The sequence below is a fragment of the Pleuronectes platessa genome, chromosome 9 (genome assembly GCF_947347685.1).
Source record: "Pleuronectes platessa chromosome 9, fPlePla1.1, whole genome shotgun sequence".
In the NCBI taxonomy this organism is placed as follows: Eukaryota; Metazoa; Chordata; class Actinopteri; order Pleuronectiformes; family Pleuronectidae; genus Pleuronectes; species Pleuronectes platessa.
The window spans coordinates 12,722,414-12,747,750 of record NC_070634.1 but is presented as its reverse complement, the minus strand read 5'-3'; the positions used below and the strand labels follow the sequence as shown (position 1 = coordinate 12,747,750).

At 39.3% G+C, this 25,337-nt stretch overlaps 2 protein-coding genes across 4 annotated transcripts in view; one reads left to right on the top strand and one right to left on the bottom strand.

Moving 5' to 3' along the window:
- The window catches only part of slc44a5b (solute carrier family 44 member 5b), a 37,895-nt gene extending 22,016 nt beyond the window's left edge, over positions 1 to 15,879 (top strand). Inside the window, exons 4-22 of one of the 3 annotated variants that reach the window (XM_053430911.1) lie at positions 74 to 158; positions 805 to 889; positions 1,018 to 1,131; positions 1,953 to 2,013; positions 2,096 to 2,219; positions 4,903 to 4,986; positions 5,817 to 5,929; positions 6,100 to 6,231; positions 6,614 to 6,713; positions 6,799 to 6,891; positions 7,062 to 7,149; positions 7,642 to 7,904; positions 8,081 to 8,175; positions 8,273 to 8,376; positions 8,528 to 8,601; positions 9,263 to 9,333; positions 9,873 to 9,961; positions 10,818 to 10,902; positions 12,636 to 15,879. In XM_053430911.1, the coding sequence (XP_053286886.1) occupies positions 74 to 158; positions 805 to 889; positions 1,018 to 1,131; positions 1,953 to 2,013; positions 2,096 to 2,219; positions 4,903 to 4,986; positions 5,817 to 5,929; positions 6,100 to 6,231; positions 6,614 to 6,713; positions 6,799 to 6,891; positions 7,062 to 7,149; positions 7,642 to 7,904; positions 8,081 to 8,175; positions 8,273 to 8,376; positions 8,528 to 8,601; positions 9,263 to 9,333; positions 9,873 to 9,961; positions 10,818 to 10,902; positions 12,636 to 12,733 (1,958 nt within the window). In that variant the 3' untranslated portion in view covers positions 12,734 to 15,879. Of the gene's footprint in view, positions 1 to 73; positions 159 to 804; positions 890 to 1,017; positions 1,132 to 1,952; positions 2,014 to 2,095; positions 2,220 to 4,902; positions 4,987 to 5,816; positions 5,930 to 6,099; positions 6,232 to 6,613; positions 6,714 to 6,798; positions 6,892 to 7,061; positions 7,150 to 7,641; positions 7,905 to 8,080; positions 8,176 to 8,272; positions 8,377 to 8,527; positions 8,602 to 9,262; positions 9,334 to 9,872; positions 9,962 to 10,817; positions 10,903 to 11,196; positions 12,491 to 12,635 lie in introns of those variants that run through there. The other 2 variants (XM_053430912.1, XM_053430913.1) reach the window with 2 other exon arrangements.
- A 78-nt stretch (positions 15,880 to 15,957) lies between these two features.
- LOC128448321 (LIM/homeobox protein Lhx8) lies at positions 15,958 to 23,601 on the bottom strand. Its single transcript, XM_053430914.1, has 8 exons — positions 23,412 to 23,601; positions 22,008 to 22,133; positions 21,698 to 21,819; positions 20,801 to 21,021; positions 19,907 to 20,010; positions 18,553 to 18,648; positions 17,512 to 17,701; positions 15,958 to 16,555 (listed from the first exon to the last, which is right to left on the bottom strand). Exons 1-8 carry the CDS (start codon positions 23,466 to 23,468, stop codon positions 16,479 to 16,481), a joined length of 993 nt encoding a protein of 330 aa, XP_053286889.1. The 5' UTR covers positions 23,469 to 23,601; the 3' UTR covers positions 15,958 to 16,478.
- Between the last annotated feature and the right edge of the window lie 1,736 nt (positions 23,602 to 25,337).

Sequence of the window (25,337 nt, the reverse complement as noted above, 5' to 3'; positions counted from 1 at the left end):
GGACATATGTGTCTCTTATGGCTTCAAATGTTATAGTCCATGCAATTAAAAGAAGCCTGTTTTTTATTTTCAGCCTGGATCCATGGGGACCCCAGGAAGGTCGTCTATCCAACTGACAGCCACGGTCAGTTCTGTGGCCAGAAGAACACACCCAATGCGTAAGTGGAAAAATGTCTGCTTCCTGAATGATTGGACGGACGAGTAATTATGTTCTTTAAATTGCCATGCTTTCCATCCTTATCTCTACTCTGGAGAAAGGCTTTGGCCACAACAATACAGGGAGATTATTTGTGATTAATTATGGCTTTATTGCACAGTGTGCGAGTGTGTGTGCTTGTGTGTTTGCACATTTTGGTAGGTCCTCATTTATCTATCTCTGTATGTAGCTTGCATATCTCGAGAACCATTCATCTTATCACTTTCACATTTGTCAGGTGTGATGTTAAGGGCCGAATGAAGTGCAGTGTCATTATTGGTGGTATTTGGACTCCACATATGTTCAATATTAGTACTTTGCATTAACAGCTTTGTAACAGTTAGTGACATTGTTGATCACAGCAACAGGGCATTCATAATAACGGGTGTCTTTATGATGACAGGCATGTACTTAGTCAAGCTTCAACAGCCGATTCTAAACAGGCACTGCACCAATGGTTAGAATAAGGCTTAAGTAACAGCGTTAGACATTACGTTGTGATGGTTGGGGCTGGGGAATGCATTATGTCAATATCCTCAGTGTGTGTGTATCTGTGTGCTTCAATTGATTGATATTTCTCATTTCTCTATTCTGCCTCTTCTCCACAGAAACAAAGCCATATTATTCTACTTCAACATGTTAAGATGTGCCAATCCTGCAGTTTTAATTAACCTCCAGTGCCCTACAACCCAGGTAAGACACTGAATCGAGCTCCTTCGAGCAGCTCTCTGAATAATGCCGTTCTTCTGCCTTTTCCCTCCACGCTTGATTATGCAAGATTGATGGGCTTTCTCATTAAGATGATGTGTTGTCTCCTCCAGCTCTGTGTCTCCAAGTGCCCTGACAGATTTGCCACTCTCCTGGATGCGTGGAATACCAAAAACTGGGAATATTACAAGCAATTCTGCAAACCGGGCTTCAAGATTGGCAGTAAGGTGAGAGACAGTGGTTAGTGGTCCATTTTGTCTTTTTTTCATGTGTTCCAGTGTGTCTCTTCCTTTGAGCACTCACAAACTGCATTACAGTTTAATTTTTTTGCTAACTTTTAATTGTGTAGCAACAAATCACAACATGCATTATATCAAGGGACTTTACATTTTGTTCATAATTGTCCCCAGAATTTTAGAGACAGCACTTAGACCCTTTTCCTCTGTCATAGAATTTTCAACATTCAACATTATTTGATTAGAAAATCAAACACAAAATTATCCAATCCTCAGATCTCTTTGAAGAGCTCATTCGAATGTGCTTTGAGAGAATGGCAGATAAGAGCGAGCAGCCACTGATGCACATCATAGCCCTGTTGTGTCGTTTGGCAGCGTTTCAGTGACGGTGACGTTAACATGACGGTCTGTAATGATCAGAAACTGAGGTGGTGCGTGGGAGCACCAAACAGCTCAGTCATACTGTTAGAACTGAATCATCAATTTCCCTTCCCACACCAACTCATGTATGGCAGTGTTACATCAGACAGGATGAAGTCCAACTCGGTCACATCTGATTTCTGAGTCTTGTTCAGGAAGCATTGTTTTTAGTAATAACAAAACTATAATCACTGAAAGAAATTAATGTTGCTGAAGAAGGACTATTACTAATAATCGTAGCTTTCACTATTGTTCTAAAACATGCTGGTGAATGTCAAAATGAGTTAACTGATTGGAAATGACCCTCCAATCTGACTATGATAAAAATGGTTAGTGATTAATAGTTTATTTTCATTTGTTGGAGTCATTTTTACCTTTTATTTCCCTTTCAGTCCACTATACAGGTCATACGAGATGAAGACTGTCCATCTATGATTGTCCCAAGCAGACCTTGTAAGTGAATCAGATACCCTGTAAACACAGTAATACACAATAGGTCCTTCTTTGAAGATAAAACCTTCATCTTTTATTTCAGTCCTTCAGCGGTGCTTCCCAGATTTCATTACAAGAAATGGAATTTTAACTGTAGCCAACCAGACCATCTTCAAAGACGGCGACAATAACAAGAGAAGTGTCAGCGACCTCCAAAATGCTGCCAAGTAAGTTCCTCTTCCCTGAATCATGAATTTCTGTGCTTGTACTTGTAACATTTAAAGCAACACGATGCAACTTCTTTACCTCAAAATAGCAGCACGGTGCTGCTTTCATTCCTACTCCTCACACTCAGCGCCTGTTCTTGCTCTATGTAACTTTGGTGAGCAGGTACAATCTCCTGCAAGAAGATTCCAACATAAAACTGTTGGAATCGGGCACAGCAAGTTCAAGAGTAAAGCCGATCGTAGATCAGTTAAACAGACTTTAGACGTTAAAAACCAGCATTTATCTCCAATATTTTTGGTGAGGAAACTTTTAAATATCAAATTTCTTAACAGAGTTGAGTGTATATGTCACTGCCGCTGATCTGCTGGGACAAGAAGAGTAGCCAATGTTAAATCATCGTTCAGTTCAGTTCAATCTTTATTTCAGTTTTTGTTAATTTTTTTAATGAAATAGTAGAGTTATGAAATGGTAGAGTTATGGTACAACTCTAATGTTGTACCATAAGAGTTACATAGTGTTGCTTTAACTTAAAACAAGTAGAAAAGACAGGTTCTGTATGTTCCATTGAGAATTGCCAAATTTGCTTTTGAAAAATACTGTGCATAATAATTAACGCTGTAAAATGAAGTGTTTTAAAACTGTTACACTGTCAATAGGGCTGCCGACTCTGCACCAAAAGAGTTCGGGACAAATATTACAGGGTATGATGAGTGGGCATGTAGCTGATGTCCAGGAATGTGTCCAGCCACATTCAAAGGGATTTGCATGTTTACTGCATGAAACTGCAGCGTAACTACACGTTCACCAGTAGAGCCTCAGCAGTACCTACGCGCTTCTTATAGCCGCTGTGTTAACACGTTGATGGGCTGAGATGACAAAGGTTAAGCAGAGAAATCATGTATCTGAACAAGTGAACTGGGATCATAAATATACATGATTACGTTTTTGCTCTCCATGACCTGGATATATAATGTGCTTTAATGCTTTTCCTTTTGTAGCCAAGTAACCGCCATGCAGCAAGGAGAGGAAAGGTCTAAAAAATCCTTTACTCTAGCTTCTTTACTTTGCCTAGGCCGCCGACGGTATCAGCAAGTAAACTAACACCTCCACTTGTTCTGTTCATCATGACGAATCTGCTCCTGCATCCCTCCTCCTGCAGCAGCACAGAGGAATCAGGACAGATTAATCAAACTGTTTGTGACATAAATCTACCTGGTAACAACAAAAAGTCACTTACTGAATGCCTGCACAGCCTTTGTTGAATAAAACAGAAGAGTGCAGTGCCTCCTGGTGGTTGTTGCTTTAGCAAGTTTGCATAAGAGTGCTGGATATGAACCAGACTCTTGCTTATGGGCAGGGCATCAGTGACCTTTAGCTTTAGCTGAATTAGAGATCTTCATCATAAGGCTGTGTTCAGTGCTCCTGTCAGTGCTGTGTCAGGCCCATAGAAATGTGAGCGTGTCCTCCAGCCCTCCTCTGAGTCATACAGCAGTGTGTCTGCAGTCAAACCTCACTGTGCTCACGTCCTGACTCTGTTACCTGTCGTGAAGTTTCCCTTCTATTGGTGTTGAGAAAATGAAGCTTTTTATGTTGAGGTGAGAAGCTTGACTTGAACTTAATGGGACCTCATTGACTCCCAGTTTATTCCACACAAGTTTATAGTTTGTGATTTTTGAGAGATCTCTGCATCAGAGGCTATTAACAATTTATGTTGCTACAACTCTTAAGTCTGATAGAATATGGCAGGAGATACTCTTTGGTTTATGCAGAATCATTTGTCGTTGGTTGAAATGTAGTCTTTGCTCACGGGAAGTGATCCTGAGATTTTTTGTACACTTACCTGAACGGTGAACAGGAATTAATGGTCTAATATTAAAACCACTACTGTGCTTCTCTACTTGGCACTACCCTGTATTAAAAAAGCTGTTTTCAGACATGAACTCTAGAAAATGCCAGAAAAACTAGGTCTGGACATTCTCCAGAGATGGCCTCTAGGTAGAGCGTGCTGGAGGAAGGAGATGACGTATAAATTTGACAGCAGTAATCAAATGTTTTTATTTAAAGCATAAAGATGCTGGCGTTGGACCTTAAAACCAAAAGCTTTTGAATCTGGTGTCTTTCCAGGTTGTTCATCGGTGTCTTCTACATGTATGGCACCTTTTTTTCATCCTGAGATATTTTTATCATTAGTTTACTTTTTCATCCCTAATGTGGTAGAAATGTGTTCATCAACTTTTCAGACATTTTCCTGCTAAGCTTTTCTGGACATTTTCCAAGGGCCTGGTAGGAAAGGTTCTGGAAAATGTCCGTAGTTCAGTGCATGTCTGAAAGCAGCTGTATTGTAATACGCTGCTCAACCATTTTCCACAATACTATAGGAACTACTGCTCAAAAGTACTCCAGCAACACTAACTCCGTTATGTGCCTCTTTCATATGATAAGAACCTAATAATGGGCTTATAGATATCAGATTATCAAAAGCATTTTGAAACCGTATTCATCTTTATTTTTTGCAGTGAGAGCTTTAAAGATAAATCAAACGTCAAAATGTTTTTGAGAAACCTATCGTAAACCAGACTGTGAGGGGCAGTAACACAAACCTGTCACCATCCCTCTCTCTGTTTGAATAAATCCCTTTTCTTCCTCTCTTTTCCTCCACCTCACCTTGTGACTGTGTCACAGAGGTATCGCCAATCTGCTCAGTGCCAAAGAAGTTGGCATGAAGATCGTTGAGGATTATGCAAATTCCTGGTACTGGATCCTCATGTAAGAAAAGCTGGGTTTTCTGCTGATTCTCATGTTTTCTTTTCTCTGTATGGGTTATGTGTTCCTTTCTGGGTATAGAAATATCTCTGACCCTGACCCATCCGTAAGAGCAATGATGAACCATTTGAGTGACTTTTAACTGCAAATATTTCCTATTGTGCAACCTGCTCAAATCAAAGATTGTATACAAAGATGGACGACATGACTGCTCCTCAAAAGTGAAGCCACAGCATCGCAATCGCGCCCCCCCTGGTGGCTGGTTGCAGTATAGTTCTTAAATCCCCCCTCCTGTTAGCAGATGAGTCATGAACCAAATTAAAAAGTCAAACTATACATTCTTCGCAAAGAAAGTTCCTGTCTTTTAAGATTAGCGTTTGTATCACATTGATTTACGTCCAAGTTTCCATTATTATGACTAATTTTGGTTTTAAGTTGATAGTTATTATTTTATTTAATACTTTAATAATATAAAACAAGATGAGACGTCTAGATTGACAGCTGTGACTGACTCACGATGAGTGTATCGTGTGTGTGTGTATCGACGGGACCTCGGTACCATAGCTGCATATTTTGGCTTATTTCTGGATAGTGGGAGGAAGTGGAGATGCATCGTCCATCTTTATATACAAATTTATGGCTCAAGTGGGAAATTCATATATCACTAAATAAATAGCCATTTACAGAACATCTAACTTAACAGATTATTAAAGACTGCCTGAATCCCTTTATGGCAAACCCCACCCATGTTATTATCTGAATCGTACAGTTATTTGAAGAACACTGGTCATTTCGCATTATGCATGTGTTTGAATGTGTTTGTGTTGTTGCAGTGGTCTGGTGATAACCATGGCAGTCAGTCTGCTCTTTATCCTGCTGCTGCGCTACACTGCTTGTGTGCTCCTGTGGCTCATTGTGTTAGGTGTCATCACTGCTGTCGGCTACGGTGAGTATGCACCATAGATGGTCACCCACATTGCCAGTGGCTATTCTATACTTAGCACACATGTTGGAGATGTTGCCCATTTTTTACACTTGACTTCTCTTGATGTGAGTAGTGCTGTTGTCATGACAAACTGTAGCAGATGTAGAATTGTCTTTCTCTCTGTCGATCAGGTATCTGGCACTGCTACTGGGAGTACAGTTTTCTCAGTGGGAAGCCGGGAGCTAACGTCACCATCTCTGACATCGGCTTTCACACGGACTTCAGCGTTTACCTTCACCTCAGCCAGACGTGGCTCGTCTTCAGTACGTCGTCTGCCACCACACCTTTACTTCATGATTCTGTGATATTATGTGAGATTCAAGTGACAAAATACTTGTCAGTTGGTTGCTTCCACTCCATGAATGTAAAGCATTGGTTCTTCCAACAGCAATTAATCTCCAAACCCAAATGACTCTCCCACTTTGCAGTAACCCAGTTATAAAAGATATGGAAACTTTAACTGTGTGTTATTGAACAAATGGTATTAATAAACTATACTTTTTTAATAGTTCAGGTAAAAACTTATAAACTTTATAATTTCTGAATTGAAGAACATACCAAATTTGTCGTGTTCCTATTGCTAATTATACTTACTATATCATAATTGCGAAAGTCATAGTATAATATTGAACCTTTGCTTTGTAGTGATCGCTCTGGCAGTGATTGAGGCCATCGTTGTGATTATGCTGATATTTCTGAGGACGAGGCTGCGGATCGCTGTTGCACTGCTAAAGGAGGGCAGCAAGTAAGTTCAGCTCACTCCTTATAATGAGTGTACTGACTTTAACTCTTTTTTCGTACACACAGTAACTGATCTTGACTGTTTCCAGGGCAATTGGCTACATCATGTCCTCTCTCTTCTACCCAATCATCACTTTTTTCCTTCTGGCCATCTGCATCGCGTACTGGGCCGTTACAGCCGTGTATCCTTCTGACTGAGACATGTGCAAACTGTTTTATCTGAAGCTGTAAAGGAGTTCTGCTACTTTAATGTTGCTTATGATGCGTTGACTGTAAAAGCTCAGCGAATCATAAACTGAAGTTGTGTGTAGGAAGTTTCCCTTTGTGTTTCCCTTAACTCATCTGCCCTCAGCTTCTTGTCATCATCTGGTCATGCCGTCTATAAGGTTGCACCCGCTGACGATAAATGCATGTATGCCAACCTCACGTGCAGTCCAAAGGTTAGCCCCACACTCTCCTACACACTGAATATCTTTAACTGAACAAATACTTTTCCTGCCTGTTTGTTTTGTTTTCAGAAAAATACAAGTGTCACTGATTCTGTGTTCAATTTTAATGAAACTGAGCATTCAATTTTGGCTCATTTTAGTTTGTAATATATATTTAAACATTTTGGATCATCTCTATTAACACCTATCTGTATGTGAATGCAGATGATTTAGAAAGCTGATTGATGATGCATATCGGTATCAATGTTGTGTTACGACTTTTTTGCTGTTTATCTGTGAGTAACCAGAGCCTGCTCACGTGATCACAAACTAGAAATGGAAACCAGAGGGCTTCTGGTTCCAAAATCGTATCCATCGTCTACAGATTCTAAATATTCACGTACAGAATCTGTTTATTGAAATGAATGGTAAGGTATATGTACACTGTGCTCTGCATCATCATCCTAAAACACATCGAGATTAACGCTCTTGCTTTTCTTTCAGACCTTCGATCAGACCAACATCACCAAAGTGTGCCCCGGGTCACAGTGCATGTTCGCCTTCTACGGTGGGGAGAGCGTGTATCACCGCTACATCCTAGTCCTCCATCTGTGCAACCTGTTTGTTTTCCTCTGGCTCGTCAACTTTACCATCGCCCTGGGACAGTGCACCCTGGCTGGGGCCTTCGCTTCCTATTACTGGGCCCTGAAGAAGCCAAATGACATCCCTGCCTGCCCCCTCTACTCCTCATTTAGCAGAGCCATACGGTACGGAGCAGCAGAGACAGATGTTGTACTTTACAATGTGCCAGATTTACATTTATGCATTTTTTTGAATTATGATTATTATAACTATTGCTTGTACTATTAAAAAAAAATCAAGTCGAGTTAAATACACTCTCCTCCAAATGTTCCCATCTACATTATTCCATCTGGTGTCACAGTTATCACACAGGTTCCCTCGCTTTTGGTTCCCTGATCGTTGCCGTGGTGCAGATGATCCGAGTGGTCCTCGAGTATCTGGATAACAAACTGAAAGGTATGTTGTGACTCTTGAAGGCCCTGATATTCCCACTCGTACACAATGTAATGGATATTTTTAGAGCATTGTCTGTGATTCATGATGATTTTCCCAGGTTCTCAAAACGCCTGCGCTCGTTACCTGCTCTGCTGCCTCAAATGCTGCTTCTGGTGCCTGGAACATTTCATAAAGTTTATAAACAGAAACGCGTACATTATGGTGAGTTGTGGAGCATCTACTTGGCCAGTAGTTTGCACTGATGTGGTGCATGTATCATTTAGCAGTTCAGTTTTTAATTTGTTTGGCTCGTACCTCAGTGCCTAATTACCCTCGACTAAGCCCTGTCTCCCTGTGTTTTTTCCCCCAACAGATGGCAATATATGGAAAGAACTTCTGCACCTCGTCCAAGGACGCTTTCTTCCTTTTGATGAGAAATGTTATTCGGTTAGAGCTTTTGTTATATCTGTCAGCTCCACAAATGGTTCTGAGTGCAGATCATTTAAGGCTGAAGTAATTTCCAGAAGGGCTGGACGTGAGAACGCAAATGAAAATTTTCCACAACATTTCCCGTCAGCCCCCATGTAAAATAGTTTGAAAATATGAGAGTGAATCCACATGAGAATACAGCCTGAAAAATGACCAGACAATTCCTAGCGACCGAGGGATCATTTTGAAGACTTGGCGGACAGAACAAAAAAAAAACACAAAAAGAAAACAAATATCTCGGGATGAAAATACGGAGCAACACATGTAAAAGATGCTGAAGAATTCAACCTAGAAAATAGCACGATTCAAAAGCTTTTGGTGATAGCCATCTAAATGTTAAGAACATTTTCCTGATATTTACCTCCTGATATGTTCTTCAATACAAACTAAATCTCAGATCCAATTTTCAGGACATTTTAGTTAAGATGCCCAAATACAACATTGGTGAGCCATTTAAAATGGTTCAGAATTTAGTGTTGGTGACACCATTAAGAAATGTACTTTTGAAGCAGTTGCAAATTTTTCCTAATTCTGCATCATGTTTTAAATATAGTGTGCACTTCCCCTGACATTGACTGTGTCTCTCCTCCTCTCCGGTTCTTCTCTCTCTCCTCTGCAGGGTGGCTGTCCTGGATAAGGTGACAGACTTCTTGCTCTTCTTGGGAAAGCTGCTCATTACAGGAGGTGTTGGTGAGTTTCTTGTCACCTGCAGTTGAATTGATATAAACAGTGACACGGATGGAAAAACTGCAGAAGACACAGGATGTGATATCTCTGAATAAAAAGTGGATGATAAATCATTTCACTCCCAGTTGTTTTTACAACATTTCCACTCAGTTTGTGTCGCTGAAGTTGAGGTTTATTGTTGCATTTGTTGCCTGACTTGCATTAAGTTAAGAAAAATATATTATATACATATTATTCCAAATTCATTTGAGTAGTTATCATAACAAAGACCTGTATAATTATTGTTTTTATTCAATACAATACATGAACCCTGTACAGCATCATGTCGTGCCTTGTCCTCGGGTTTTCCTCTTGTATGGTTTATTGAATTAAAAGTAATTATGAGTTTCAACAAATTAAAAGAATTAGGAGAATTATATGTGATGTGTCAAATGAACCCCTTATACTTGATTTCTTTAAAAATCCCTGTATGTATTTACAGTATACTTATTTATATGTGTATATATATGCTTGTTATTTAGGGGTTTTATCATCTTTTCCAGGTGTTCTCGCATTTTTCTTCTTCACACATAAGATACCAGCTTTTCAAGAAGAGGTGCCATCCCTAAATTACTACTGGGTTCCTGTTCTGGTAAGAAAGGAAAATATCTAGCATTTAGGTATTTGTTTTTCAACTTAAAAAATGACTTTGCTGGCAATTACATGTGACAGCTTGATTAAAACCCTATGCATAAAAAGTAGCAAATAATAATTACAAAACTTTTACACCTCCCCTCACACATGGCTTCACCCTGTTACGAAAGGTATAAATACAGGAAGTGTTGAGACATCCCGTTCTTTGTTCCTGCAGCACATGATGAGAAAGGGTATCAGAGAAATTCAGATGCACTAATGGAAACTGAACCAATACGCAGCAACGGAATTTAACTTTTCTTGTCTGTTTTTATAAAATTATGATGGTATGTGAATTTCAATCGAACATTATGCAAAACACAAACAAGCCCAGGAAAGTGTGTGTTTAGCTGCTGCAACTTAAAGGTGATATGATTGAAACAAACGATTATAAGGTTTGTTTTAATTCATGGTTTATGGTTTCTGAAAAGGGGGACAAACTATTCTTACCCACTTTATAACATTTATCAATTGTGTTGTATAGTTAGAAAAAGTCCTCTGACTTTGACTGTTCACTGTGCATACAAAGTCTTTTATCCAGACGCCATCAGTCAAGCTGTCAGCTGTTTTCTCGATTTGTCAAGTTCATACCAGCATATCATATTTCACTTGTGGAAAGTTGTTAAATCAGTTTTACCAGCGTTGAACACGCTAATTAGTTTTGTCGATGGATTTATGACTCAGTGGCTTTTATTCTTTCTGATGCTCTTATGTTGTGGTGAATGCAAATTTTTGTTGACTAATAATAAAACAGCAATGTAAGACAGATTCTGAGAGTATGCTGCTTACTCACCTTGAACTGTTGATTCTTTCAGACGGTGACATTTGGATCCTACATGATTGCACATGGCTTTTTTAATGTCTACGCCATGTGCGTGGACACATTGTTCCTGTGCTTTTGTAAGTATACCCATTATTCAGTACGTGACATAACACAGTGTGAGGATACAGTCTGCTTGTACTGTTCAGGTGGTTAAAGATGAAATATCCAGTCTTTAAGCTGAATATAATAATTTCCCTCTTTAGATCTGGCTGTAAATCTTAACTGATTCCTACTGTCTCACAGATTCTCCTCTCTGTAATTCCTGCATGTCTGTGTTTATCTATCTTTGCTAAGCCTTTGCCTTCTCTCTCCTCCTGTCATTCCGCCTGCTTTTCCTGCTCCTCCTCTCCTGTGCTGGGACCTGATCTCAGGTGAAGACCTGGAGAGGAACGATGGTTCTTCCTCCAGGCCCTACTACATGTCTCCTGGCCTGCACAAGATCCTGCGCAAAGGAGAGGAGGGTGCCAAATCCCGCACTGCCTCCTGAGCGACGTGCAGCCACGTCACTAATCCACTGACTCTCTCGCTCACTTCTCCATATCTACTTTATGCGTCTGGATGTCTGAGAGCAAGTATTTGTAGGGCTAAACATTAACTGGATGCATCCCTGATGCCGGGTCCTGGATGACCTGGACATGAAAAGACATGATTTTACTTCAGTCCCTCCCAGGAAAAAAGGCACAGGGGACTAGAGAGAGACCTCTGTTCACTTCCTCTCTTGAGCCAACTCAGACACTTGCCTTTTTTTCTTTCACGCTTTTACTTCTTACTTTCTGTATTTTCTGCTGACCTCTGCCTTACTGAGAGGATAATTGTCAACTCGCAGGACGGATGCACAGACTGAAATAAAAGCATTTTTACCCAAACAAACATGAGGACCTTGAAATGTACAGATGCCACTGATGGACTACGGCAAACAAAATCACCATTTAAACAGAAACAAAAAAAAGGGGTGGACTTATGGGGCACCCTCTTGTCGCACTTTGTCTTCTAGTGTAACATCATGTTTTGTATGCACTTTCACATATGGGAAAAGGACAATGTGATATGTTTCTTCTGCCGAGCATGATTCTTTTGCTGGCTGTTGATGTTTACCATTGGTTTTATAGGTTTCTCAGATTCCCTGTATTTATACTAACACAACACACACAAATCCCAAAAATGGTGTGTTTACTGCACTTGGAAAAAACAGGTTTCTCTTTTTTTTTCTCTTCCTGTCTTACAATCATTTCAAAGTTTCCATCATGCTCATAGATGTACTGTAAACCAGACAGAGACTTTGTGGGAGGTCAAGACTTCAAACGACATTTAATGGTCTTTGCTTAAAATTGGAACTGAACCTGACAGATTTCAGGAAAACTACTGAATGCAGCCACTAGTTTATGTGCCTAGTTGTGAAGAAAAAAGAAAAAAGAAATGTTCCTCTTACTCTGTGGTTTTAGACCTTACACCAGGAACTTTTTGTTATACTGTTTATAAAAGGATGTCAAAGCCATTTTTGGTAAATTTTTTATTGGATGGTTCCGATATAGTGCTGTTTTAATACTAAGTATAATACATGCATCTGTCTGGAGGTTATTCAGTGTTCTTTTTGTACAGGACAATTTTTTTTATCAATCCAATGAAAATGTGAATCATTTTTTGGAATAAACATAAATAGTTGAAGTTTCGTCCAGTGCATTTTCCAGAACCTTGATTTTAGTTTTTATTTTAACAGTGGGAGACAATTTGAAGGATCAGGGTTTAACTTTGATTCACAAAGTGATTTCCAAACTGTGTGTTTTAACATATTGCTGCTGCTGCCTCATAGTGTGGGACCTGGAGGTGAATGATGGCTCTGCAGCTCGGCCCTTCTACATGAACAAATCCTTGAAGAGCATCCTGAACAAGAAGAACGTCAGGAAATAGAAGGAAGAAGAGAGGGAAGGAGAAGGTCTGGAGGTCATTTACTAGAGCATTGGACAAGCCTGTGTGGCAAGCATTTTTACCAAATGTATTTTAAGTTTGCATAAATTTCACTTGTTCATTATAATGAACTAAGTGTAGTTATGCTCCTTTTAAAATTGCAGTCACCTGCACAATCATAGTTTATGGATTGGATAAGTCGTCTGTACTTAAAGCTCACTCCAGGAATCTTTGTATCGATGGTGGTCAAAGTTTTTAAAATGTTATAACGAAAATTTGGTTTGTGGCATAATTCTTACAGTCACTTCAGTCTATACACAGCCACAGTGCATAGTAAGTTCCTATTGGAACAAGTAATGTCTTTGTTTGTTGAGGTTGAACCTCTGCTCTTTGTTCTTGATCTCTTGTAATTACCAGTTTACACCACTTGGTGGTGCCAGTTATCACTAGACCTCACTTTTTAGTCCATGATGGTCTATTGTTAGCTAAACATATCTGTGGGTTGTTATCACAGTTTCTGACCTAAAATGTCTCACATTGAGAAAAAACGTCCACTGTTTTCATATTCAACTGTAAAGGATGGTATAGAAGTTCAGTTTTTAATTCCTATGTGCATTTATTGTTCAATTGCATCTTGCAGATACATGTTTTTTATACTTGTATATGTTTTTCTCAAATAACTATTTTAAAGGGACAGTCAGTCGCCAACTGTGGAAGTTTTTGTCTTTTCCACATAATTATAGTAGAAATTAAAAGTCAAGTTGAATTGTCTTAACCAGTTTTGATGAACATCACATAACCAAATAGAAATGCCCTCAGAGTACTAGGTGCAACAATCAATATCAATATTGCAGTGTTAATTATATCACAAACAGCAATATGCGCGTTCTAACCCCATCAATCTCAACAAAAAACTTCCCTCTGAAAGTTAAAAGGCAACTGCTTATACAGCCCCTTCCACCAGCAGGAGCCAACCCAGACCATCCCACCCTCGCCTGGAAACAGGGAGGAGGAAGTTAACTATAAGATCCAATTTTACAGCCTGTGCTGGCAGCTTGATTAAAACCCTATGCACGAATAGCAAATACTTAGAGAAGCAGCTCAGTCAGCATAAATCAAATCCGGAAAGAGCAATGTTATAGGCCACGCCCACTTGCACCAATCAAAATGACAATTCAGATTTATTTAAATTCTGGCCTCCAGACCATGCACAGGTAATTTGGTTCGATTTGTTGACCTGGTTTTGAGGTAAATATATTTGTCATATCGTATTGGTTGGGTTTAAAATGCTTTTGGAGCCAAGATAGGCTGAGCCCCTCTCTTTGCAGAGATGACAGCCGCCATGTTTTGTGACCGCTCCTGCTCATTTCTGACAGAAACATGCATCCCAATTTGGTCCAAATCCAAAAGGTTCTATTCATTATGTGTTAGCATTACACTAACACTTAACCTTTTGACAGATTTGAAATATAAACTGCAGGTCCTGACCCTACCTCCAGCCAATTTACCAAATTCAACATAAAATGCAGTTATCCCTGCAGACATGAATGGGCAGACAGACACCACTGATTACAATATCACCAGTCTGCTATCACATAACGCGGCTGTGAAAATCATAGCCTTGTTCTCAGACGTCTCTAGTGTGAGTCCAAGCAGCAAAAAAACACAGAACCTGTGACACGTTCTGTTTCTCATCTTTTCAACCTATGGGCGAATCTGTGCGTGACTCAGAGGGTCATACATGGATTAAGTAGCTGCTCTTAAAGAGATACTCTCCACAAATGTATCTTATTAGTTTTAGAGTTGCTTCCTTTCGGTTGAAATGTTTCTCTGTCTCCTCTGATTAAAGGTTCAATGTGTAGAATCTAGTGACATCTAGTGGTGAAGTTGCGTGTTGCAGCTGAATAGCCCTCCCCTCAACCTCCATTTCCAAACATGAAGGAGAACCTGTGGTAACCTTCAGATTTCCTAAAAACTCAAACAATTTTTGTATGTCCAGTCTCAGCTACTTTAAAAACCATGGTGTCCGCCATAGAGAGGACCTGCTCCAGATGTAAATACATGAGTTAAAACATCACTAGTATTAATTTATATTAGATTTTTTGCCAATAGATCCATTTCACCTAAATCTTATACACTGAACCTTAAAGCCAAAAGTGGAAATGATCCTGCCGTCTATTCCCCATTAGCATTTTAGTCAAACAGCATAATTAATCAAATTCATTAAATAGGTTTAAAAAAAACTTACTATAAACATTGCATTAGTTGCCCCTTGAAATATACGCTCATGTCCGGATTCAGTTAATATGCATATATGCTTTTGTGACACAGTTGCTGGTGAAGATCGAAATAAGATTTTATTATTATTATTATAATATTTAACTATTTTGGGGATTCCAGCATCCCTCTGTATGCCACTGAGGTCTAGATCTTTGAGATGTGACTCCTGTTTGTGAGCCTTTATCCTGTCAGGCCCTCATGGTGCCTCCGAGTGACAGCACCGCCATACGTGCACTCCTTCCTCCCCCGTTTGTGCCGAACACGCTGAAACACGTACGACATTAACCATTCAGTGATAGCAAAACAACTTTTGTAACTGAAAGCAGAGAAACCATGCACGTAATGCTCAGTTTGGCATCTGACACAAAACACGTCGTTATGCCTTTCATACATACTGGATAACGACTTGCCTACCAGGTGGATTTACTAACTGTTTGTGTGTGTGTGTGTGTGTGTGTGTGCGGCTCAGGTGTTGTTTCCCTCCCACGAAGGTGAATACCTAAGATCTGATAAGTGAAGTAAAAACAGTTTTTATATGCTTCCCCCTCCCTCCCATGTCTGGAAAATTAGATTCTTGGGTCAACCACAGTCAACAAGTACACACAAGTAAAACGTCTCTCTTTGTTAGAATGGGCGTCAGTTCACTTACTGCAAACTCTTAAAAGATGCAGCTCTCTAACCCGTTGATCGACTGAAGGATGAGCCACACGCCAAACTGTTTTATTTATTATGACCTCTGTTGTGTATTTATTTATACAGTGAAATGTGCTATTCTTTTTTTTAAAGAATATATTGCATGTGGCCATATTCATCACAGTATATATATACTTTGTTATTTGTGTTTTTATCAATAAACAGTTTTTCTACTACTCCTTCTAAATTATTCACCCGCTCACTGAGCTGCTTGTGTGTCAAATGTGTTTCCAGTCAATCAAACATTTAACAGGTTTGTGAAATTAGACATTTATTCTCAAAACAGACTTCACATACAATAAATAAATTAAATTGCAATATTTAAAACACTGCTAAACAAACAATTTCAAGTTCATCTGGGTAATGAGTTGACATTTGTGATCCAGTGGCTTTCACTTATGAGTAGCACAGTTAAACTATGTCATCGACTACACAAACAGATATGAATCCATAATGTCATGTGCCATAGTCCCATGAGGTACACTGAAACCTTCCCATCTCCATATTATACATTAGAACAGTGGAGTACACTCATCCATGATGATGCACCGCAGTGACTGAAGTGTTTTCATTTAATATAAAAATGAGATGAGCTGCTGGTAGTTCCATAAAAGAGGGCTTCATGACCCTGAAAATGAAATAATATTTACCATGGAGGTTTGAATACTGCAGCTGCTAATGACGAATGATTGCTGGTGGAGTGTCTGTGTGTCTGTGTGTTTGTGTGTCCGTGCGTCTGTGTGTCTGTGTGTGTGTGTGTTTGTGTGTCAGCTGCTCAGGCGTGCGACACAGGCAGGGAGGTCATGGCATGGGCTGGCAGCAGCGGCTGAAACATGGATGGAGGGGGGTGTACTGCGGGCACACACAGAGCACCAGAGTCATTACAGTAAATCACACATTAACTCATGAATCAACTCACACTTTGATTTGGAAAACTTTCTTATATTTTGACCTCCTTTAGTCTTTGGTAAATGTTAATATAGATCATCCTCAACATTGTGAAAATCCAGATTATTTGAATGGTTCTCCATTAATATCTATGACTTTCAATGAAGGAACAAAGTATGAAATGTTATATTTCTGAAACATTGCTTCATTAGAAATGAATAAGATAACTAAAGAAGAAATGTACGTTGAAAGACTGCTATCAAAATTCAGTTGATAACCATATAATTTGTAATACAGTTATTCTCCCAATTAAGATTATGGGCAAGTGTATTTTTTTTTATAGATTATATTTTTTCTCACTTATTCTGAGCCATAAATTAGACAAAATTAGCAACCTTTCTTAGGGCCCTTTGTTAGTTTGAATCCTTGAGATATCATTCTATTTAAATAAACCAGGGTTATTTATCATAGAGAATATTGTTTCAGATTATTAACCTTAAACAGATTTAATAAATGTTTTGAGTCAGTGTTGAGTCTAATTTCTTGGCAGCAATTAATCATTGGAACACATGTCACAGGATCAATTTACTCTTCAGATAATTCACATGTCAAATGTAAGTGAGCACAATGTAAGACATCCATTTAACCTGGCTTATGTTGTTAATTTCCCTTCGTATAACAAACATAACAACATTTGTTCTGTGATAAATTGCGCACATATGTTGGTTTTCCATCATTTACATGTAGAAAAGAAACGTAATATTCAAAATGTGAAAATAGTCATTCCTCCAATTATTGTGGTAATCCCTGTAAACATGATCAATTGTCCTCTGACACAAGGTTTTTAACATTTCGCTGAACACAGAAAGAAATCTATGAAAATCCCTCGTGTAAAAAATCATAAAAAGTCTGGTTCTCACTGTCTATGAAGGAGTGTAGTGCAGAGAGCATTGACCCCTCGGGGCCTCCGTAGACTGTGTACTGCAGCTCCTCGGGCGTCGGGGTGGGCTGCGATAGGCGGCTGGGCTGCAGCGAGGTCATGGGGGTGCTGGAGCTGTGGTTGGGGCTCACGTGCTTCTTGTGGCGAGCTCGGCAGTTCTGGAACCAGACCTGAGTTAACGGGACAAACAGCCTTTGAAAGGAACATGCAATGAAAGAACACTGTCCAAAAAAAATCTAAAGTTATGTAGTTTTTTAAATCCTTCAGTCAAAAACACAAAACTCGAGGTACAGAGTCAGATTTCCTGGTGAGGGTAACCATTATTATGTTTTATAGCCCTGTAATTTGTATTATTCTTACAACTCAGTGTTCCCGGTCCATGGTCATTTAGTGGTGCCTTTATTATAGAATCCCAAGTTTGGCTTTGTCCTATATGCAGAGATACTAAGGTATCAAGTGTCATTATTAACCTGCTTGACGTTAGCACTGGAAAAGTTTTGTTTTAATCGCAAAACCATTAAATCTTTGACTAAAACCACCACTCAGGAAATTTAGATAAAACAGTATATTTAACTATACATTCATGTTTATTGCTTTCAAAACACTTCTTCTTTGTTGTTGAATTATACACATCTTATTTAAGACTGGCTTTAATAGAAGATATAATTTGTTGGTTTCAGTGTAAGAGTGTTTCTCTCTGTAGTCGTCCTGGATCTTATCCTCACTGGGCGTAGAGTATTTGAATACTATGGGACATTGTATCTATATACAGAAAAATACTTTACTTTGTACTCCAATCCATTTAGTTATTACATACTGATATTTGAGATCCAGTCACAATTATCAGCTAATATGATACAATACATGCTTATAAATACATGCTCATAAATTAATCTTATATATATAACTGGACAAATATACCTCGTTAGTGGGTTGTGAGTTATCTGTTGCTTCTCTCTCAGTAAGTGTATGGAGTTATGTGAAGATGTGTGTTTCTCTCATGCACTGGTCCCTCACTGACCTGTATGACTCTTCGACTGAGGCCGGTCTGCTCCGCCAGCTTCTGGAGCGTCTGTGCGTCTGGGTTGTTGTCCTGAGCGAACTGGCCCTGCATCACCTGCATGTACAGGTAAAAGAAAATCTGTTCAGTACCAGAAGATTTCCTTTGTCGTCCTGTGAGGATTTAAAAGAGTATCTGCAGAGCCCTGCCGTGAGGTGACCTGACCAGGTTTTTACTGTGTCAAATTCAGTTGTCAACAAAACGTCTTTTTGGATAATGTAGGTATTAAAAAATATGAATCAAAATGTTTAGGGAAAAAGTGATTGTGAATCGTCAATCAATCCAATTTTAATTGTTTAGCCCATATTCACAAATCACAATTTGTCTCATAGGGCTTAACAGTGTGGGACATCCTCTGTTCTTAACCCTCGAGAAGAGTGAGGAAAAACTACCAGAAAAAGGACGAAGAGAAGTGCAATAGTGTAACTGAACACATCAACAAAATTACAGTATTTAAAACATTGATTCCATAAAACTGATTTTATCCTAATGGAAGGTGGGTTAATGTTTAAAGTGTTTATGCATAAGTAAATGTCTGTTAGAAATTAAGGGAGCAGCAATGACAATAGAAAATGAAGAGTTATTGCCAGTAATGGTAGAATATGTGAGTAGACGTATTGTTTAACATGCAGTCAATCATAGTCCACAATCATGATCCACAGAATTGACGGAGGGAGGAGTAAAATCATATTATTAGGAAACCAGCATCCCTGATACCTGCATAACATCTGTTTCATTCAAATAAATGTGGCACTAAACTGACTAACTAACTAAAAATCAACAATTGATTTTACTTTTCTTTAGGTGAAGTAGGATAATTGAGTTCCCGGTAAAGAAAAAAAAATAGTTTGGCTGCAGCTCTTATGCATTATTTTTTCTGCCTTTTCTCTCATGTTGCTGTTTTGCTGTCTGAGCTGTGCATTGTGCTCTGACACGTCTAACAATGAAAATCAAAAGTAAATTCCACCTGAGCTTGTTTCACTCAACCTGCCCTAATTTTTTATTCCATAGGTTTGTGTTCTAGTATAATTTTAAAGGCAGAGGCAACTGATCCAATGTCTTTGCATTTCAATTTTCTTCTGCCACAAGATACATATTTTCCAAGCAGAGTTTGGTTCCTTGCAGATCAAGCCAGACTCTGATATACAGTTGTATAATTAACACTGGCCTTTTCTTTCTTTTTTTACTACATATTTATGATTAAAGTAAATTATGAGTTTTACTATTTGCCTTTCTACCCTCCACATATGTTCACCCTGTATTTATCCCATTTATGATGCATTAGTGTGTGTAATTTGCGATGATGGGGATTAACCTGCAGCTGGTCGGCAGTGAAGCTGGTCCGAGCTCTCTTGGAGGGTTTGGGCTGGTTAATCTCCTGCTCGGTGGGCACAGCCCCCTCCATGTTAACACTGCTCCCTGCAACAAAGAGCAAGTCCTCTTATTAAAACCCCCTGGTCTAATATCACATTGTATCAGGAACACAACATATGTTATATATCATTTTAAAATACACTGCACATTTTAAATATTAAAATTAAAAAAAAACATAAAACAGCAAAAGAATATTATCACAAGTAACATGCATGCTCTTTTAAATAAAAAGTGGTATTTATTGTTTGACTCTTAGTGGGGTCTGTACCCTGTTGCCTCAGAGTTCACATTCAATTAAACTATAACCTGCATTTACATGTTGTATAGTGAAGTGAGGTACGGATGATTATAAATGTGCCTTGTCCTTTGAAATATATAAACATAAACCACACCTGCTGAAATACATATATGTATATTTTGTACTTTGTGGTAATTTAAATACAATTTAATAAACATATTAAAATCAAACTATTTCTTTCTTTTCTCAAAGGGAATATGTGAATATTTGGCTTGGAATTTAAATTGTTATTCTCAGGATATTTCATTAATGTTTTATTTTCTAGGTATTCAGGTTGTTTTCCATTCTTTTGAGCTAACTATGTTATAAATAATGAAGGCAAACAGCTTATTTCACATATGTTCCAGTAGCTTGAAGTGAAGAAAAGACTATATCCACATCAATTTGATCAAAAAGCAAATATTGGGATTTCTATGTCAAAATGTAACAAAGCTGTGGGGAACATTTGAAGCACTCGTTCATATAGTAACCTGTTAATAGAATATAATAAAACGGTGTGATGATATTTCTGACAGCAGTGGTCATGGACTCGCGCACCTTTCTCCACGGCCCGCTTGAGGTTGTCCAGCATGCAGTCGTAGTGGACCCTGCAGAGCACCTTCTCCTCCACCAGGGCGAACTCCTCCCCGGTGGACAGCTGCCTCTTGCAGGAGAAGCAGGCGAAGCAGGCCAGGTGGTACACGTTCCCCTTGGCCCGGCGGACCCAGTCTGTGGAGTGGATGTTCCTCCCGCAGCACGCACACCAGCTCCCGTACCTCCTGCAGGTGGAGGTCAGGGTGAGCACATGACGCATCCACATCCAGCACATCCATACCTGCGCGCTTCTAACGCATCACTGTGAAGGCTTCTCTGCGTTTTAAAGGATTTGAACTCACCTCCTCTTTCTTTTTGACTGATATTTTTAGAACCCAAAATGAAACAATTTAGCTTTTACCAAAACAGATAAGCCCTCAGACACGTAGCTGATTTTATTTATTGCAATAGGTCATGTTATATTAAATAAATCAGAAACTACTAATACTAATCTACGACTCCCAGGTTTTACCTTATACAATACTTTACCTAATATTACTAAAACACTAGCTGCGGATCCATTTATCCATCGATCTGTGTTTTAATTGTGATGATGAAAAATGCGGCGAATATTTTGTGTTTAGGCCAAAACCGCTTTTGTTTGGATAGATTATAAAATAATTTATTGGCCAGTAAATAATTCACATTTAAATACATACATGACTAAAAGCAAAAGCAGTGACAGGTGTCAAATCCTGTCGCCATATTAGCTATTATTTCTAGAATTATTACTTTTATTAATCATTATTATTCCTCAATTTACAGATTTACATTTAGTGTTTCTGACTTTCGTTTCAGTAGCTTTGGATTTTTTGTTAACATTTTGCATCAGCACTAATAAAACAAAATCGCTGCACATACCGAAAGTAATCCACTTTACAGAAAACCTCCTTCTCTTTGATGTAACAGCTGCTGTGGCTGCCAAGTGAAGTCTGGCACACGCTGCACGACAGACAGCGCACATGCCAGCACAGGTCGTTCACCTGAAGCAGAGACAGAGGATGAATTATGTAAAGTCACTCAGGTTGGGAGACAAGAGGCCTGACGGATGCGTTGAGCTTTCGAAACCACAGAAATGCAGCACGCGAAGAAGAAAAACAAAAACACCGCCCGATCCAAAGACAGGGGGAAGAAGTGAAAAGACTCGGCGGTGTTTTCATTCCTTTTTTACCTTTAATAAATATTTATCCACGATTTCCTCGTTGCAGCTCGCACACACGGTTCTGCCCAGCAGAGGCGCGGAGGCCATCGCCTGCAGCGACGACGCGTCTTCATCCAAAACTTCCAGCGGCGCGCCCTGGAGGGATCAGACCTGCGGTTAGAAAATTACGCACGGGAACACATCCATCCCGCACCTATATAACCGAGCAGGGCTGTAAAGACTGTGAAATACCTGAGCTGGCACCTGTCAACACCATCAGCCATAAAGATGACGCGTAAACAATAAATTCATAATAAATACTGAACTCTCTGGCTCTTAAGTTGCGCTTTTCTGGCTCAACTTCTCTTGCGCGGAGGTTTTTATTGCGACAATATCTTAAAACATGACACTAAAATCAGTTCACATCATACAATTTGCAGCCGTTGTTAATAACAGAATAATATTTATATATATATTTTAAACATTAGATATTTTTCTTGCAAATTACACAAAACCTTTCAGCAAAAGTTAAGGATTAAAAGTTACCTCCAGGCTGGATGTCTTTTTAAAAGTTAGACATTCATGATATTTATGCCCAATTTTTAACCAATTTTGTTTCCTCAATAACAATTATTGAAAGCTTAATCCCGGGAATTGTCCTCTGTTTCATTCCCAGACAGTTCCTGGAGATAAAGAAAGTTTCATCCTCGGCGCTCGCGTCCTACCATGATGTCCCTCCTGTCCTCAGAGCATCTCCCCAGCAGCTCCTCGTCTCCCTTGCAGTCCTCACACATGACGCACAGACAGTGGTGGTCGCTCCCTCACACCGCAGCTGCATTAAATGCCCCCCGAGGCCCCGTCCCCATAAATATCATCACGCCTGTCGCTCCTCGCCATGACAACGCCGCCGATTAACCGAAGTGACATTTTTTAAGAGAGAGGGATAGTCATCACTTAGAAAAACAGACAACACTTGAACTAATACCCACAGCACTAATCCTTCTGTGCATTATGTGCTTGAGATTTTGCCAAAGGTGATGCGTGCGCACGTGCCACGCAGAGACCACCCCGCGCGCACCAATTACGCACGTCAATCAAAAAAGAAGCAGTTCTCCGAGGGGAAAAGGGGGGACTGATTTATTTAATAACAGTAATTAAAAACGGCTAAGTTCACCACAAACGTCTGCCCAGGGTAACCAAAAGGTGAAGAGGTCTCATTAACTGCTTGAGTTTTAATTGCAGACTTTCAGGGAGGGATAATCTCCCCCCACATCTCGGCAGAATGTGAAAATAGTGAGCTGTCAGCCGCCACACTCTCGTTTAATTGGCAAAGCAAGTTCGACCAATATCTGATCTCCCCGTCTACCGACTCGTGCGCGCCTCGAAGAAGCAACATCACGCGTCTGTGCGTTTTTCATGTCGTCCATCACTCACCTCATCGCTTTGTCCCACCACGCAACACTCCACCTGCACCTCACTTTTCCAGCGCATGTCTGAGTCCCGGAGCAGAGAGAGAGGAGAGAGAGCTGGAGCTGCAGGGTTTCACAGTAAAAGTCCGCCTCAGTGTGTGTGTGTGTGTGTGTGTGTGTGTGTGTGTGTGTGTGTGTGCGCGCGCGTGTGTGTGTGAGCTGTGTTAGAGGGCGGATCATAATTCATATTTTGCTCTCCTCTGTGGCCGCGCCTCCCATAACACCGCTGTGTGGTATTTCGTGTGAGATCTGAGAGGGGAAAACAAAAGATATTCTTACACATCATGCAACTACTTAAAATAATGTGAGGCACAAACAACATCATGCATTTTAATTGGCGATGACATACCTAAATAGGCTGTACTGTAAAGTTATTCAGTTAACCCAGTACTTACATTTCTGAGGGCAATACTGCACTTTTCACTCCCCTATATAGGTGAAGTTTTTCACATTAAGAGCACACACATATCTAATGAACAGATTGAAATACATAACATAAGCTTTACAAATAACATCAGCCAGCGGGATATATAGCTGCATTTAAGGATTTTTATGAATAGCAATAACAGCAGTGTGTGATTTGGATAAATGTTAAACATTCAGGGCAGACGTGTCCAGTGGCTGTGACTGGTTCACGGGATTTTTTATTTCCTCCTTTATTCTGAACTGGTTCAATTTTAAGAGGCATGAAGAGATAAAAATCTAAATAAATCTTGAAAAACATATATACGTAAATATAAATTATATAAATATAAGTAGCATGCTCTTCAAGTAATTTCTTATTTATCGTTTGACTCTTAGTTGGGTCTATAGGGCAATAAATTGAGCTCCGACTATTACTCGTCTTCTGTGCATTGTCTCTGCACCTTGTTGCCTCCAAGTTCCCGTTAAATTCAACCTGTAAATTCAACTATAGCCTGCATTTACATGTTGTGTATTGAAGTGAAAACAATATAACCAATGTGTATTGTCCTTTTAAATTATTAGACATAAATCAGACTGTGTGGTAATTCAAACACTGTTCAGGATTATGCATCACTCGAATAACACCCTATAAAGTTGCATGGAATAAAATTAACATCTTCATGTCATCTTCATATCAGCCTTATTTTAGTGCTTATAGTATTAATTTACTTTTAATGTATACTATACTATACAAATATATTGTTTTAGACAGATTTCCCACATAATGACTTTAGTTATAAATTTCTATCAGCAACCCTAACATGTAATAATGTTTTCTTTTATTGTCGTAATAATATTGTTATAACTTTTATTTTGTAATGTCTGCTGATTTACATACAGCTTCAATCTCATCACAATATTTATTTTGATGGATGTTATGTAAACAACCAGTGATGAAGTGGTGAACTTGAGCTTTATTGACTTGCAGCCAATGAAATGGTCTGTATTTAAATTAATATATACTGAATATATATATATATTCTAGTCTTGATGACCTCTCAACGCCTTTCACAATACAGTTTTTGCCATTCACCCACACTTTCATACAGTGCATCTGTGGGCAGCAGCTTTTTCTATGAGAGCCTGGGGCAATTTTGTGTTTAATGTCTTGGCTAATTACACTGCGGTATATGCGGACGACTGGGATCGAACCGCCGACATTCTAGTTACAGGAAAACCTGCACTACTCCCTGAGCCTGCCCTCATTAGAACAGTTTACCACAAAAACCTGATTTATAGAGTGCTTATGTAACATAGAACCCGGAGTACATTCATCATCTGTGGTAAAAACAAGATCACATCATCAAACACTAATTGTCCGATGACTTCTCCTTAATAGTTTGATGACAGTGCAGGACAAAATAATTTCTCTCTCTGTTCCACCTGAAGCCGACAAATGAATGTACCCGTCACTCAGGTACATCAG